This window comes from Rhipicephalus microplus, chromosome 5 (assembly GCF_043290135.1).
Source record: "Rhipicephalus microplus isolate Deutch F79 chromosome 5, USDA_Rmic, whole genome shotgun sequence".
NCBI lineage: Eukaryota > Metazoa > Arthropoda > Arachnida > Ixodida > Ixodidae > Rhipicephalus > Rhipicephalus microplus.
The window spans coordinates 54,503,041-54,517,512 of record NC_134704.1 but is presented as its reverse complement, the minus strand read 5'-3'; the positions used below and the strand labels follow the sequence as shown (position 1 = coordinate 54,517,512).

Below are 14,472 nucleotides of genomic sequence, written 5' to 3'. Positions count from 1 at the left end.
GTTTCTTTTTTTTTCTTCCACGGAAGTTTGAGCACGAGCGTGGTCCTGTGATAGAACACCTTCCTCCCACGAGGTCTGAGTTCGATTCTCGCACGAACTCATAATTTTTTTCATTATTCATTTATTTGCACCTATTTAGATTTTTCGGGCACGACCAATGACTTTGCTCTAGCAAGCAACGATGCTGACACCAATGCTGCAAGTCACACGAGCTTTTTAAAACTATCGCTTTAATCTGAACCCCCTCCCACTCACTTCCCTCAATGGTAAAACGCAAATATCTGTGCTGCTACATACACAAAGATAAAGAAACTAACAACTTTCATTTGTCAACAAGTAACATTTATTATAACATATATAATTGCTTAAAATCATGCAATGTAAGATCATTGTAAAAGAGTCCACATATTTGAGGCATACACTAAAAGGCAATAAAAGTTAACACGCAGTGGTTTCATCGTCAGTCGGTTCCAAAGTACTTCTGGCCGAAGTGGTTGGGAGCGACGGGATGAAGTTCTGATGTGAGGACCGTCATGGTTGGGAATGCCTTCATCACCGACTTAGCTGCTGCAAAAATGAAACATTGAGACGGCACAGATTTAGCCGTTTCTGGAAGCTCTTAAAGCAAGTAAATATGATGAGCTACCGTAAACATTTTTCTAAATTAACGTCGTAGTAAATCCTTTTTCTGGATTATAATTTACATGACAGTTTGCATCTCCAACTTTAAATAATTTTAGTTCTAAACTTTAGCTAAAACAGTGGTTCTTTATGATGCTGACTCAGTAACTGCTTCTCAAACCCCAGTTTAATTCTTATAGAATGCTTCGCACTGAGATGAAGCAGGAGTGTAGTCGCATACAATAACTTGCAACCTCAGAAGGCTACATCTAACTTTGCCTACACATAAAAGATCCTAGTACTGCGATATTGCACAAACTGAAAATTTAAATAATTGTTAGCTAACTCTACTTTGTAAACATTTCTTTTCTCCATGATCGTGATAAAAGAAAGGCTGCTCGATCTATAAGAAAGCAAAATTTACACATTTCATTGTCTGCGGCTAGTTCTTTAGCAATTCTCCTTTCAAACGGTTGCAAGATTTGACATGAAACTGGTTTATCGGTGGCAAATTCCTACTCCTTACTGGCTGCTGCAGCCTATGGATTTCCTCTGTTCATTATGAAACTGGTGACATGCTTACTTCTACAGGCAGATGCAGTGTAAGAGCCTTATTTCTAAATGCTTCGCTGACAAGGAATTGCCTGAAATACAACGGCATAACTTTACAGGCTGTTTGACAGTTTTATTGATGCTTTCACCACTTTATTAACGTTAGCAGTCTGAGCTTACGAAAAATGCTGATTTCTGTGAACCATAAGGGAGCATTCTGCAGTTTCATGAGTGTACACCAGGCGAGTGCATGGCCAACCGTACTGCAAGGTTGTACAGTGGCACCGATCGATGCATGTGTTTTCGTGTTACCAGGAGACGATTTGGCTTGGTAGTGTCTGCTGTTGGGCTAGTTGGTACATCGCTTAAGTAGGATAGATGGCGCAAATACTCGGACACTGACAAAAAAACAAACAAAAAAAAACACAGATGCGCTTGTCCACATTTCTTTGTGAACGAGTATTTGCGCCATCAATCCTACATTACAGGATTTAGCTACTTCTGCGAGTGTGCATTACCACCACTTACTTGCACCTTTACCCTCGTTTTGCCCTGTAGTGATATCAGCTTTGATAACATTGAGTGCGAAAGTAAGCAAGTCGGGGCAATGGACACTCGCAGAAAAAGCCAAACTCTGTTCCTATAACCAAAAAATGCGCCATGATCTGCACAACTGTACAACCTTGCGGTGCACCTGGTCATGCATTTGCGTGGTGTTTTTCATGCTGAGCTCAATAGTACTTGTATCCCCATTGGAAAGACTGGCTATTACTGAATGTTGCCCCAATTTAAGATAAAATTAAAATAAACCTTTTAAATAAAAGTGCAGTAGTGAGTCCAGATTAGACAATATATTGTTACGTTTGGCCCTGGAGTTCGTTGTGTCAGACGTCAATGTGTGTGAACCTGTCGGCAAGAATGCTTTCACCCTGATGTCAGGGCTTGTTCGGGAGCACGATTGTCCCGCAGGTGGGCCAGGCAGCTTGCTGTGGTCGGGTTACAAGGAACCCGACGGAGGTGTCGCGAACAACACTTTCTTGAGCGGGGTTAAACAGCGTGAGACAGCGTTGCTGTTGCAGTTCTCATGGAGTCAACATCCCAGCACGGTCATTGTCGCCTACACATGGTCCTGACAAAGTACCGACTGCTTGTCAGCGTGGGACGCTGTCGCTGTAGCAGTTTTCAGAAATCTAGCACCTGAACGCAGCCATGGACTGCTGCTGACGTTCATATCAGTGGCCATATTCTCCACAGAGGTGCTCAACTTCCCCCTCCTCCCAACCCTACCTTCGCGCCTGCGTTTCAGAAAAGTCTTCAAAGCATGGGCCGGTTACAACATTGTGTGGTGGGCTTGTGCTACCCATTGCAGCTTTTCGCCCATGTTCTTCATCAAACGAGAGGCCAACTACTGCACCCTTTTTTGCGGGTGGACCAGTGAGACTTCAAGTCAGTTGATTCGTGGCAGAAGTGGTCACCGCCCTCTTCAGACTTCTATCTTGGGAAAGCGACGGGCCGTAAAAAGTCGAAGACATTTGTACAAAATCGCGGGACAATTCACCTTTTCGTCTTTCATGTAAATAAATGGACGTTCCATCTGTGTCTTCTCACTGGGGAATATTGGCTATGTGGGCAACGGAGGGGAGTAAGCTACCTTAATGAAACCCACCGATCCCCACTCCTCACATTCTGCCATTGAAGTGATACAAAATGGCCTTGAACTGGCTAGCCACTGCAGAAATGCCTGGAAGCCTTTATGAGGTGATTCACGCAATCGTGTTTTGGTGCCCTGTTTGGCAACGAGGCTATTGTGACTTTATTTGGATCCCGAAGGGAGTTCATTCTCCTGAACATTGTTGCTCTGAACTTTTGCAATGAGCTGCACTTTTCTGTGTCTCAGCAAATGACAGCAATATTCAGACTCCCCACTCTCTTGACAAAACACACCGGCTCTCTTGCCCCATGCGACAGAACCCTTAAGAACAGGCTCTCACCAAAGATAAGTCGGGCGAACTTCAAGAACAGACAACTGTCTACAGTAGCTGTAGCTTACCATGAGGAGTGCAGAACAAGTTCAACAAAAAGATGTTTTCCTCCTGCACTCCGTGGTCCTTCAGAACCTCAACAGCCTTGTTCACGGTGTTTCCAGTACCTGCAAAGGCAGATTCAACAAAACAGCAGTCCTGGTGCAAACTCCATATCGCGGCACATGTGCTCTTTCTGTTTCTGATCATGGGGTGACGCGATTTCAAACGACCTCTTATGCTACATCAACAAGGCCCAAATTGATTTTAGTCAGGAAAAGATGAGGGACGGTAAGAGCAGTGCTTACTCATGATTGGGTACATTAGCAGCACCTTTCGGCTGTGAACATCGACTGGAAACTTGGCATACACGACGCTGGCTTCGTGTGTTTCTTCGTCACTCTGTATAAGGATCTTTCCAATGCGGATAGAACGACAGCAGTCCCTGAGGCCTTGCTCCATGGCTTCGCCTGGGGCACAAACAGAGCTCTGTGTTCATGCCACAGTTTTCAATGCACCAAATCCTTTTTTTTTTTTGTAAAAAGTACAGTTTTCGCTCACCACTTCGCACGATGCTTACACCGCAGCTCCCTCTAAGAAACTTGATTCCTTGGTAAATTGATCCTGCAAATACGAACAGTAACCCGCCACCTCGATGTTACAAAGCGCCCAGGTCGTTTAAAGGGCCCCACACCGAACGTCATTGCAAATTTGGTTATGAATTGGAAGTTTGTATATGGTGCCGTCTAGGCTACATTGCTTCTCGGTGTTGCGCACTCCTGATTGGTCCATTATCAGTGATGTTTCACGCCCCGCCGCGGTGGTCTAGTGGCTAAGGTACTCGGCTGCTGACCTGCAGGGCGCGGGTTCGAATCCCGGCTGCATTTCCGATGGAGGCGGAAATGTTGTAGGCCCGTGTGCTCAGATTTGGGTGCCCGTTAAAGAACCCCAGGTGGTCTAAATTTCCGGAGCCCTCCACTACGGCGTCTCTCATAATCATATAGTGGTTTTGGGATGTTAAACCCCACATATCAATCAGTGATGTTTCAGGCAGTGCCCGATACGTTATCAAGCGAGCTAGTTTCAAATTCAGCGCGCGCCCTTCGGTGTGAAATTTGAACCGCTTCAACCCACAATTTCATTTACTTTGCAGACACGATCGCCAGTGGGGATTAACGTGACTCGCTCGTTTCTTTACAACGTGCAAACTTGGTGAGGGACCATTTATGAGGTGCAACGGTAGGCACAACACTCACCTGTCGGCGTAGTAACTGCACATTCAGAGTACGACAGCTGGTTAAGCCCTTCTTCCACTACAATGCGAATCTGAAAGTAAACGCAGTTCATCGCGCCGTCAGTCAACACACCCTGCACTTGGGAACAACGACGATCGTTAATCACATGAGCGCATATTACCAATCTGTCGGCGTAAAACACGAACTCACTCCTTGTAGTATTCCTGCGAATGAACGCGAAGTTCGCGCTCGTTAACAGAATTGGTCAGGGCGGCAGATGCGCGCGACACACTCAGTCGCGGCGAGGCACACACTCACCTGTCGCGAATGATTGTTTGCAGCTCCTTGATTTGATCGTTCATAGGAATGATCTTCAGTCGCGCGCCGAACCTAAACTGGTCCGGATTAAATGGCTTGATCTCAGTGGGAGACTTCGAGGCGTTCGCGTTTTTCACGACGTCGGGCTGATCGGTCGACGTCATGCTTCTCCACGCCGTTTTCTTCTTCGACTCACCTCGGCGTTCCACGTGCTCCTTCGGTCACACTCTTAGACGGAGTTGTTTCTACACTTTGATCATCATTGACGACATGAACACGGAGCAAAAATGTATCGATGGATGGGTAGGCTGTGATTGTAGCCAGAAGCAAAAGTAGCTTGGCAATCAAAGCTCCCCAAAAGAAGAGAGCTAAGTTCGCTCAACGTTCGAGCGCTTGCGTAAACAAGTTGTAAACATACACCACACAAGACACTTCGACAAGTTACGAAAAACAACAAAGTAAACAAACCCTCAAAGTTACGAACAGTAGACAAATGTATGCAGTTTCCTTTACGAATTATAGTAACAGTTAGCGCCACGTTGAACACGCTGGCTGTTTTTGTTGGTCGGTACTTGCTAAATTAACGTAAACATTATTTATTATTTTTTAGTTTAAGACCGCTTTGAGAAATAAGTTGTTAAGTTGGCTTAGTAAACTTGACGAACTTGTTTTCACAACGAGCCTTGAAATCTAGTTTCGGTTTTTCATATCTCCCACCACCACTCGCTTTCCTTCTCCGGCATCCGCTGCGTTCGTACAGCCGCGTAGTGAATCGCGTCCTGTGAATGTGGAAATATGTGACGCCTCGGGCTGTCGCCTACGCTTCAAACGACCTAATTTAACCTCTGAATAGCCCGTCCAACGAACGAAATCCCCCAAAATGGGAGGCAACAAGAAGGCACCCAGAACGAAAGGCAATACGCGGGTGAGTAGTGTAGCGTGCGTCACTTTCACGGGCCTGCCGAAAGCTGACGGCCGCTTATCGACGTCGCAATTCATTGACGCGTAGCCTCGGTGTATCACGAGTGTGCGGTGTACGTAGTACGTGGTTTAGTACAGTGCCTAATGTATTCTTCGAATTTGTATTCGCGTGTAAAGGACACTCGCGGCTGTGTTATCGCACGACTGTCACCTCCTTGATTGCCTCTTCCCGCATGTTCACTTTACTCACTTTATGCTGCAGCATGACCTTTTTCCTCTTGACTCTTTTCAGTATTTTTCAGTCGACACGGTCATTATGCTGAGTTTGAACTAGGAGATTGTCACTGCTCTTTAGCTTTTGCGTATTGCGCATTTCTAGTTTCGTGCCTTTCGAGTTTACCTTCTGAAAATTCGCCTTGCTAAACGCTGGTCCTACGCTTACTGGAGGGAGTGACATGTTATACGACAGGAAGTGTGCTTCAGACGTGTTTGTGGAAAACCCTTCAGCAACAGCATTTTTTGAGGCATTGCGGAGTACTTCGACGGTGAATTCACTCACTAAGTTGTTTCAGGTGTATGCAGTTCGCTCACCGAAAACTTACCTCCTCCGAAAGTGACTGAACATTTGATGACTGTTTTACGCTTATTGAGAAGCCGTCGATGCATCTAAACCGAACTTTCATCTTCCCAGCCATCGAGCAGCGGACGGAGTGCTCAACTGCTCTCGGCTAGTGGCGCCTCCGGCCTGACTGGATTTGTAGGATTCTCTTCGCTCTCTGGTGACTGTCCTGCGTACATACCGCCAACGGGACAGCACGTGATCGATGACGCGGACTCGAGTGTGGACAGTGACTTCCGAATGGTCATGCGCAAGTTAACCAAGCGTGACCAAACAACAAGGCTCAAGGTGACAATACCAGTTTCTACAGTGTGGTGCTGACCTGTCACTGCTATGTGCAAGGCGGGTCATATCCTTAGCTTTAGGTTTCGTGACTTGGCTGCGGTATGCAATTTCTGCCAGCTTGGAATCTGAATGGAGACTGGTAGTGGTTTGATGGGCCCATAGGCATGTCAGCTATGACTAAATAAAATAGACACAAAACACTCGCTTGTACAAACTCCATGATTTATTTACAGTGAAACGTATGGATATAAGCTTGTGCGTTGTACTGGCTATTGGAACTACAGGCATGTGTTTTTCTAGGGTGGCGTCTCGCCCAATTGTACACCTAGTGAGCAATATCGGGTCTCTTCATTGATGATTAAACTCAGATATGCGAGATTCCATGCATTGCTTACAAAATAGAAGTTGCAAGTTTAATTCGTGCCCCCTACCTCAGACACATTAGTTGCAGGATGGGCCCCCTGGCCCCACCCTGTGTGCATACCATGGATGCACCTCTGAATCTTCTGTTCAGCCACAGAAATGTAGTCTCTGAAATTTTCACATCTTTTCTTCGATTGTGAGAGAGCAAAAATTTACTAGTTGACGTAAACTTTCACACATTAACCTTTGATTTGTTACTTCATAAATGAGCAAAATGCGAGAACACCATCTTCAATGCTGATGACATTCTTTTGTTCGTGTGGTTGCAGGCTCTTCAAGAACTTCTTGATCTTGTCAAAGAGAAAGATGTGGAACTGGTTAAGGGAGCCCTCCCTTTCTGGCCTCGTCTCTACAACAAGCTTTCTCTGGTAACCGTACTGCATCACTGCATTTGTAACTCAGTGTTCGTACAGGTCCTTGAAATTTTTGAAAACCCTTGAATTTGAAAAATGCACTTTCAAGGCCCTTGAAAGTCCTGGAATTTTTCGCCATTCTTGAAAATCCTTGAATTACCTGAGCAGTACACTCTCACATCGACATTGCGACCTCCTAAATGTGGTACATTGGTGTGTGAACCTGTCAAACTCCCCATTTCTGAAGCAGTAATGCGGCGTGGGTGCACACAATCCCATTTTGCAAAAGTGCATGTGAAAAAAAGTTAGTTAGGGGTAAGGGTAAAGCAGTGAATGTGATAGCAAAAAACTAGAATGTCACACGAAGAAAGGCAAGCAACCTCATACATGCAACGCGCCGCCCAAGCACGAAGGACGCACGAAAAGAAAGCGCACAGGACAAGTGCTGATAAACGAATGTCACAGCTCGACACTAGAAGCGTGCTGCTTAAACAAACCAAGAACGATGCTAGAAATGAACATACATGTATCCACAGGACGAGTGTAAATTAACCACTGACACAGTTGTTACTTCTTGGTTGTTGAGCAATGTGCTGCGAGTGTCAACTGTGCACAAGTCGGCCCTTTTGATGGGGTGGTGCGATCGAATTTCAAGGCTATAGCAAGCACCTTGTAGGTTTAAGAATATATTTTAAGTCACTTCCTAAGCGTAACCAGATGCTCATTCTCCTAATCGAGGCCCATCGCGAGCGCCTCCAAGACTGACGTAGCTCTACAGGAAGGGCAACAAAAGTTCTAGTGACGTCATACCAGATCTGTAGTCAGCTGAGTGACCTCCGGACTTCGGCCCCGTATATACCAGCAAAGCATCGCGGCTGCTGCAGGTAGCGGCGAGTTTGTTTTGCAGGTGCTTGTGTGTACATGTGTGCGAAAGCTGACAATACTCAGCATGATGCGTGCAAAGCTTTGTGATCCCGTGACTAAGTCAGCTACACTGCTATGTACCTACACAACTCGGTCACCAAAAACAGGAACTTAAAGTTGTCAATATCAAAAAGGCGACAAATTATATAGCGAGAATAAATGAATCTTGGTGCGTGTATCGTGCTTATTGGAGCTATAAATAAAGCTTGCAGCAAAGAACACACAAGTCACAAATATTGTGGCACGACCCCTTTAAAGCCCGACTACACATGCCCATTGTAGCTTATCAGGGCGTAACTTTTCGACATGACATCGTGCCCTCTCCCTATGGAGAGTGTGTGAGAAGTTAAACTGCGCTCTTTTTTTTTATAATTGCAATATCCGTATATCGTAAGTGCAATGAAATTGGTCATTTTTGAAAATTTTAGAGTGAAGAATGCCAAGTTAGCATGCCTCTTTGAGTCCTTGAAAATCTTGCAACAAATCCTGGAAAGTCCTTGAATATCCTTGAATTTTCACTTTGGAAACCTGTATGAACCCTGTAACTGTGCATATTTTGCCCTTGTGGCAGACGCTTGCAGCCAGAATCTTATTTCTGTAGTGATCTTGAATTGTGTGAAGCAAGCACGTAAAACAGAGAAGAAAGTGCGACACTGCAGGAAAAAGCCTTAGTTTCAAATTGCATTTGATAGCAGTGTTACCTTGCCTTCTGTTGCTGACCAACAGTGCACGATTCAATAAAGTAATGTGAGATGACGTTCATTCTTTGGTGTCTTTGGTGTATGTCCATCTCCTCACCTAGTGTAAAGGGAAGCCTCTAAGTAAAATTGAACATTTTGAATAAGAATGGAAGCATTGCAAAAAGCTTTGCAGATACAGCTGTTAAATGTTAGAAGACACAGAACTGAATGCACTGCCTTTAGCAGGTTGACATTATTGGGGGACGTGGCAATGAAGACTATTTTTTTTGTGTGTGTTATAATTATAAGATAGGTTCACTGATATGAATCGTTTTGCTGTTATAAATTAAATTCATTCTGAGCTATCTCTTTTCCTGATGTGCCACTTATAATCATGCCCAAATTAATTAAGTAGAGGTAAGGTTGTAAAGACTTTCACAAAAGTATATTCACAAGGGCTTACCGTGTGCTTTTAAGTTATTAAAATTTTTTTCTGTTCTAATGATTACAGAATAAATGTTTGATATGTCCTATATGATGTATCATATGTCTTATTAAAGACATGTAAAAACACAATTATAAAAATTCACATTTATATATAGAAAGATTGATTTATAGCATTCACTAATATTTCAGCATGGAGCTGGCTGGGAATGATCTTATCTTCATTTGTTGTGAAATGACACAGAGTTGACTGGCAGCTGCACAAATGTTGAAAAACCGAGAAAAATGGAGCTCGAGGTTCATTAAAAACCAAAGAATATTCATGAACTTGCATTAACAATAACTGAAATTAACCCCATGGCAAATCTGATTTTTTTTTCACCTGTAGGAAGGACCTCTCCTAGTGTACAGGACAATCTCTAGTGCAAGAAGAAAAACTTGGGTGGGGCAAATAAATAATGACATAAGAGTAAGAATGCTGGTCTTTTACTGAATTGACATGTAGAAAATTGCGGAGACAAGAAGCTCAAAGCACGTATGTACAAAAGAGAGCCTTTAAAGAATTAAAAATTACAAATCAATCTGTACACACAGCATGAAGGCTTTTAGTAAATATAAAAAAAAATGGTGTCTCGAGCTATTGAAGCAGTGTTCACTCATCAGATTCAGCACATATGCAGGAGGTTTCTAACTCTCACTTCACTTGAGGTCCGGCATTCTTTCTGTAATGTAGTTTTTTTTTCGTGCTTCATCTTTAAGTTTTTCTTCTTGCACCGCGAAATGTCATTTTCAAAGTTCCAACTAACCCAACCTTCCTCTTTGAATTCTGCTCTCCTAACATGTACTTGTTGCTTTGCTGACCTTAGGATAATGATCGTCGCGTGCGGGAGGCCACGCACCGTGTCCACGAGCTCATCTGCCAGCGGGTCGGGAGGGACCTGGCCCCCCACATGAAGGCACTGATTGGCGCCTGGCTTGTCTCTCAGAGCGACCCGTTTGCGCCCGCTGCGACTGCGGCGAGGGCCGCATTCGAGGCCGCTTTCTCAAGCGAGAAGCAAATCCAAGTGTTCCGGTTTTTCAGCCAGGAGCTGTTTAGTGTAAGCTTTCCTTTCATGTAGAAAGCTTTCCTGTGTGACAGAGATGCTCTGTGCTTCTGGGGCAGGATTGGTGTAGTCATTGGAATACCCTGGTTGTACGCTTGCCTTTGAAGCTTTTGAAGGAGGAGGGGGTGGGGTTAAAAGAAATTTATTCAAATGACTAAGAAAAAGAAAAGATGGCTTTTGATTCAAGTATCAGTCTTAGGCATATGTGTAAAACTGGCAAACGTTTATTTATTTATTTTTGTGTAATTTTGTGCACCTACTCCCTCACGCGTGGCCTGAACGACAGCTGTGATGGAGTTCATGATTTAATACATTGAAAGCCTTAGATGCCGCATCAAACACGAAAAATGACGGTTCGTGTCATTGTGAGCGATATAAAAAAATCGTCGTGTGATTACATCATTGTGACCTCACAGGTCGTAAAGAGTTTTTTCCATAATGACACTTCATAATCTGACATCATATGATGGCATCTCCACATGACATCGTCACATGCCATCAACACTTGTTCAAACTAATCCCGGAGGCACCAAAAAGCCACGTTACATAAAAAAAAGCTTTAATTTCAGAGGCAGTGCAATACCTTGTTGATTGCAGAAAGCTTTTGATGGAGGAGGGGGGGGGGGTAAAAGGAATTTATTCAAATGACTAATAAGAAGAAAAGATGGCTTTTGATTCAAGTACTAGTCTTAGGCATATGTGTAAAACTGTTGAACTTTTATTTATTTATTTTTGTGTAATTTCAGGCTTTTGCAGGTAAGGAAGAAGAAAATGTTTAAAGATAATTTTCATTAATAGAGGCATATAAAAACAAAAATATGAAAAACAGAGAGACAATGTTTGTGAATCTTCCTTGCGACAAGTCTCGTTTCACGGGAAGTGCATAACGGTGTGGGGCAAAGGCACACTATGCACATATTTTGTTTTATCGTGCTGTTATGACTGTGTAGAAATAAAACTAGGCTCCATCGTTCAAGATGGGCCAGTGCTAGCTCGAATTTATATTTTAGTATAAGTAGTAAGTTTGGTAGACTTCACAAGAACTGATTAATGTGGTAATGCTCAATTTACTTCCCTTATAGTTTTGCTGTTTAGCTTGTGTGTTCTGCTTGACATCACCTGAGATGCCATCCAAAATTTATTTTGAAAAGTGTTTTGCATTTTGCAGTTTATTAATACAAAGCTACAAAATGCTTAGCATTACAAGCTGTATTATTACAGTGTGGGTAAAAGCAATGGGATTGCATAGAATTTGAAGTTTAAACAGCTACTAAAGCGATAGATTAATTCTGTGAGTAAATCAGTATTTTATTTTAGTCAGTAGCAATACAGATGTGTGGGAGTCTAAGAACCAGTGCATGTACAGGTCTTATTACTGTTATGTCTTCGTTTGTGTGTGTAATTTTTTTCTTTTCTTATTCCAGTATATAAATGACATTATTCTGCAACAGACTGTTGACACCGTTCCAGACTCCAAGTAAGTGGTGCTTTCTAGTAAAAATTAACCAGTTAGAGATGTGAACTAACCGATAGTGCGTGATGGCTTGCTATGTTTGTGAGTTCCTAGACGCAAGTATTCTTAAACATAGCTGTGCACCATCCAGCATTATTGCGTCCATATTTCCTGGCACTTCATGTTACTTATGTGCAGAACTTATTGAAATTGACACCATTATTAGCTGTTTTACAATTTGTAAAATGTAGCTGAAAGAGAAATGTGGGAACAAAAACATGTTTGGTGTGTATGACAAGGGCCTTCTTTCACTTTTTGAGGGAGGGGGATAATTGAGGGAGCTGTAAAGACAACGTATGATGAGAATGGTAGTGACATCCTGATCAGGTCATTGTGCTGCACACACAGGCACATGAAAGGGAGAGCATCAAAAGGACCTGTAAAGTGCTTTGGAAAATCTTAGAACTTGTCAGGATTACTAACACTTCTGGTGATTGAAGTGGGCTAGCAATTTCAGTCATGGCAAGTTCAGAGTAAAAAAAAAAGCACAAGTGTGTTTGGGTGTTTGCTCGAGGAATATGAAGTTTAGCAAGTGCAACCAAGGCTAGATGAGATGGATGGCTGCATTCATTGTGATTCAAGTGGCCAATGTCGTCAGTCTCCGAATGCATACTTCTTTCGGATTTGTCGCTTTCAGGGAGCTTTCCCAAGAAGAACGTGAGGCAAAGTACCTTCGCTGGCTTTCTTGCGCGTTGCTCGGCTTGAAGATGGTTCTGGAGTACCTCTCGCCCCTCCCCGAGTCGGGTGTCCAGTTGCTGGACTCCATTCTCAAGGAGCCCAAGTTTTGGAAAATGGCCAAACACAAAGAAATCGTGGTATGAAACTTCGCTTGGCTTCTTATAGCAGACACTTTTTACAGGACATGTTATTCGTATCGTTTCTGAGCGTGTGGTGCTGAGTGCATGGATGTTTGAAATGTATTCCCATAAACGCCCAATAGGATTTGCAACTTACAGGTTTTGATGGAGAAATACTTCGAAGAAAATAGTGGACAGGATTTCGTCGTTCCAGTGAGACCCTTTTTATGACATGCTTTGATTTCGCCCGTGTGCTCAGGCTCCACTAGCCCTACACGCATTGGCAGTCCATGCTGCATTGATTCAAGCGATGCCTTGTTAAGTAAATGTGAATGGTGGTTTCGCCTGCCGATATTATTTTTCTCAACATGCTCTAACACACTGCAGGTGCGCAAATCTTGGTACAGCCTGGCATCGTCGTTGAGTCGTGTGGAGCATGTGTGCAAGGTTTACGGTGCCAAGCTCTGCTCCCATACCCTGGGGTCTTTAGCCGAGAACGATCCAGTGGTGGCTGTGCCCATCTGGGAGGCTGCTCTCTCAGTTGTGTCCGCTGTGCAGGTGGGCTTCTTCTTCAAGAGAAATTCACGTGTTTCACTGTATGCCAATTATCTATAAGACACCCAAAGCTGAGAAGAAAGTTAAAAAAAAAAACGTCATTGTACGCACAATTTTTTCTTTCTTTACTTTTGTAAGAGATAATGACCTCTTCAGCCTGTTAATTTTCAGCGTTTTTGAGGAAGAAAGCGCTAAAAAGGCCTCAAGCTTTTCATATTTGTGTTTTCTTCAATTTTTTATCAGGTAATGAGATCCTAAGCTTGTCACACTGCAGCATTTTAGATTCCATTCGTAAGAAACATTACCCTCGGCTGGTTGTAAGAGTTGTGTACTTCTATATCACTATCTGTCACACTTGCTTGTGGCCAGTGCTTTTAGGTGCTTTGAACCATAAAGTTTCCTAAAATTAACTATAGGGGACTCTGGTGCTGCGATCGTTCAGCTACCATGGGAGTAGAGTACACTAGGCTTGTCGCATATTCAAATGCTTCGAATATTCGAACGAATAGTTAAGTATTCATTTCAATTCGAATTTAAGTTATCGAATATTTTCGAAGTATTCACAATGAACGAATGTATATTAATACATTACTATTAATATAATACAATACATTATTATTAATATACTGTTGGTGTACATTAATGCGCATGTCACCACCTGTAGAAATGGTTTCACTGCATTGAAGGGGTGCTATGCCATGAAAGCACCTATCATCCAGAGAAAATTTGCTTTGCAGCGAAGCCCCTCCCCTCCCTCAAATTTAAAGGGGCCCTACAACAATTACTAAATATGGTCAGAAAACGCTGCCGATCGGTAGCTGAGGCTACCAAGAACACGCGAGGCAAATATTGTAGCGCAGCACGCAGCCTGCAATTCACAATAAATTTTCAAAGCTAAAAGTTGCTTTTCTTCCATCGGCAAATGACACTACAAGCTCAAAAATCACTTGTCGCAGCTAAGAAGGAATATAAAACTCTGGTCAAAGCCATTGGCGGATTTGAGAATGGCGGGCTTGTCGTTACCGTGGCCGCTGCTTGTCCACGAGTATGTGTGCAATCACACAGAAAAGCCGCTTATTCGAAGAAAAAAAAAAAAAGAAGTGCTCAA

At 43.3% G+C, this 14,472-nt stretch overlaps 2 protein-coding genes across 3 annotated transcripts in view; one reads left to right on the top strand and one right to left on the bottom strand.

Moving 5' to 3' along the window:
* Positions 1–320: 320 nt before the first annotated feature.
* kri (uracil phosphoribosyltransferase krishah) lies at positions 321–5,056 on the bottom strand. Of its 2 annotated transcripts, none has more exons than XM_037425478.2 (7): positions 4,748–5,056; positions 4,611–4,653; positions 4,451–4,520; positions 3,756–3,818; positions 3,503–3,664; positions 3,224–3,322; positions 321–567 (listed from the first exon to the last, which is right to left on the bottom strand). In XM_037425478.2, the coding sequence occupies exons 1-7, from the start codon at positions 4,909–4,911 to the stop codon at positions 461–463; spliced, it is 708 nt and encodes a 235-aa protein (XP_037281375.2). In that variant the 5' UTR covers positions 4,912–5,056; the 3' UTR covers positions 321–460. The 2 variants fall into 2 exon arrangements, with proteins under 2 accessions (XP_037281375.2, XP_075751601.1); XM_075895486.1 differs by having other exon boundaries at positions 431–567; positions 3,165–3,322.
* A 434-nt stretch (positions 5,057–5,490) lies between these two features.
* Ltn1 (E3 ubiquitin-protein ligase listerin) overlaps positions 5,491–14,472 on the top strand; it is a 57,550-nt gene continuing 48,568 nt past the window's right edge. The window contains exons 1-7 of the mRNA XM_037425479.2: positions 5,491–5,672; positions 6,360–6,575; positions 7,265–7,363; positions 10,263–10,493; positions 11,924–11,976; positions 12,650–12,827; positions 13,197–13,367. Of these exons, the coding sequence (XP_037281376.2) occupies positions 5,628–5,672; positions 6,360–6,575; positions 7,265–7,363; positions 10,263–10,493; positions 11,924–11,976; positions 12,650–12,827; positions 13,197–13,367 (993 nt within the window). The 5' untranslated portion in view covers positions 5,491–5,627. The remainder of the gene's footprint in view (positions 5,673–6,359; positions 6,576–7,264; positions 7,364–10,262; positions 10,494–11,923; positions 11,977–12,649; positions 12,828–13,196; positions 13,368–14,472) is intronic.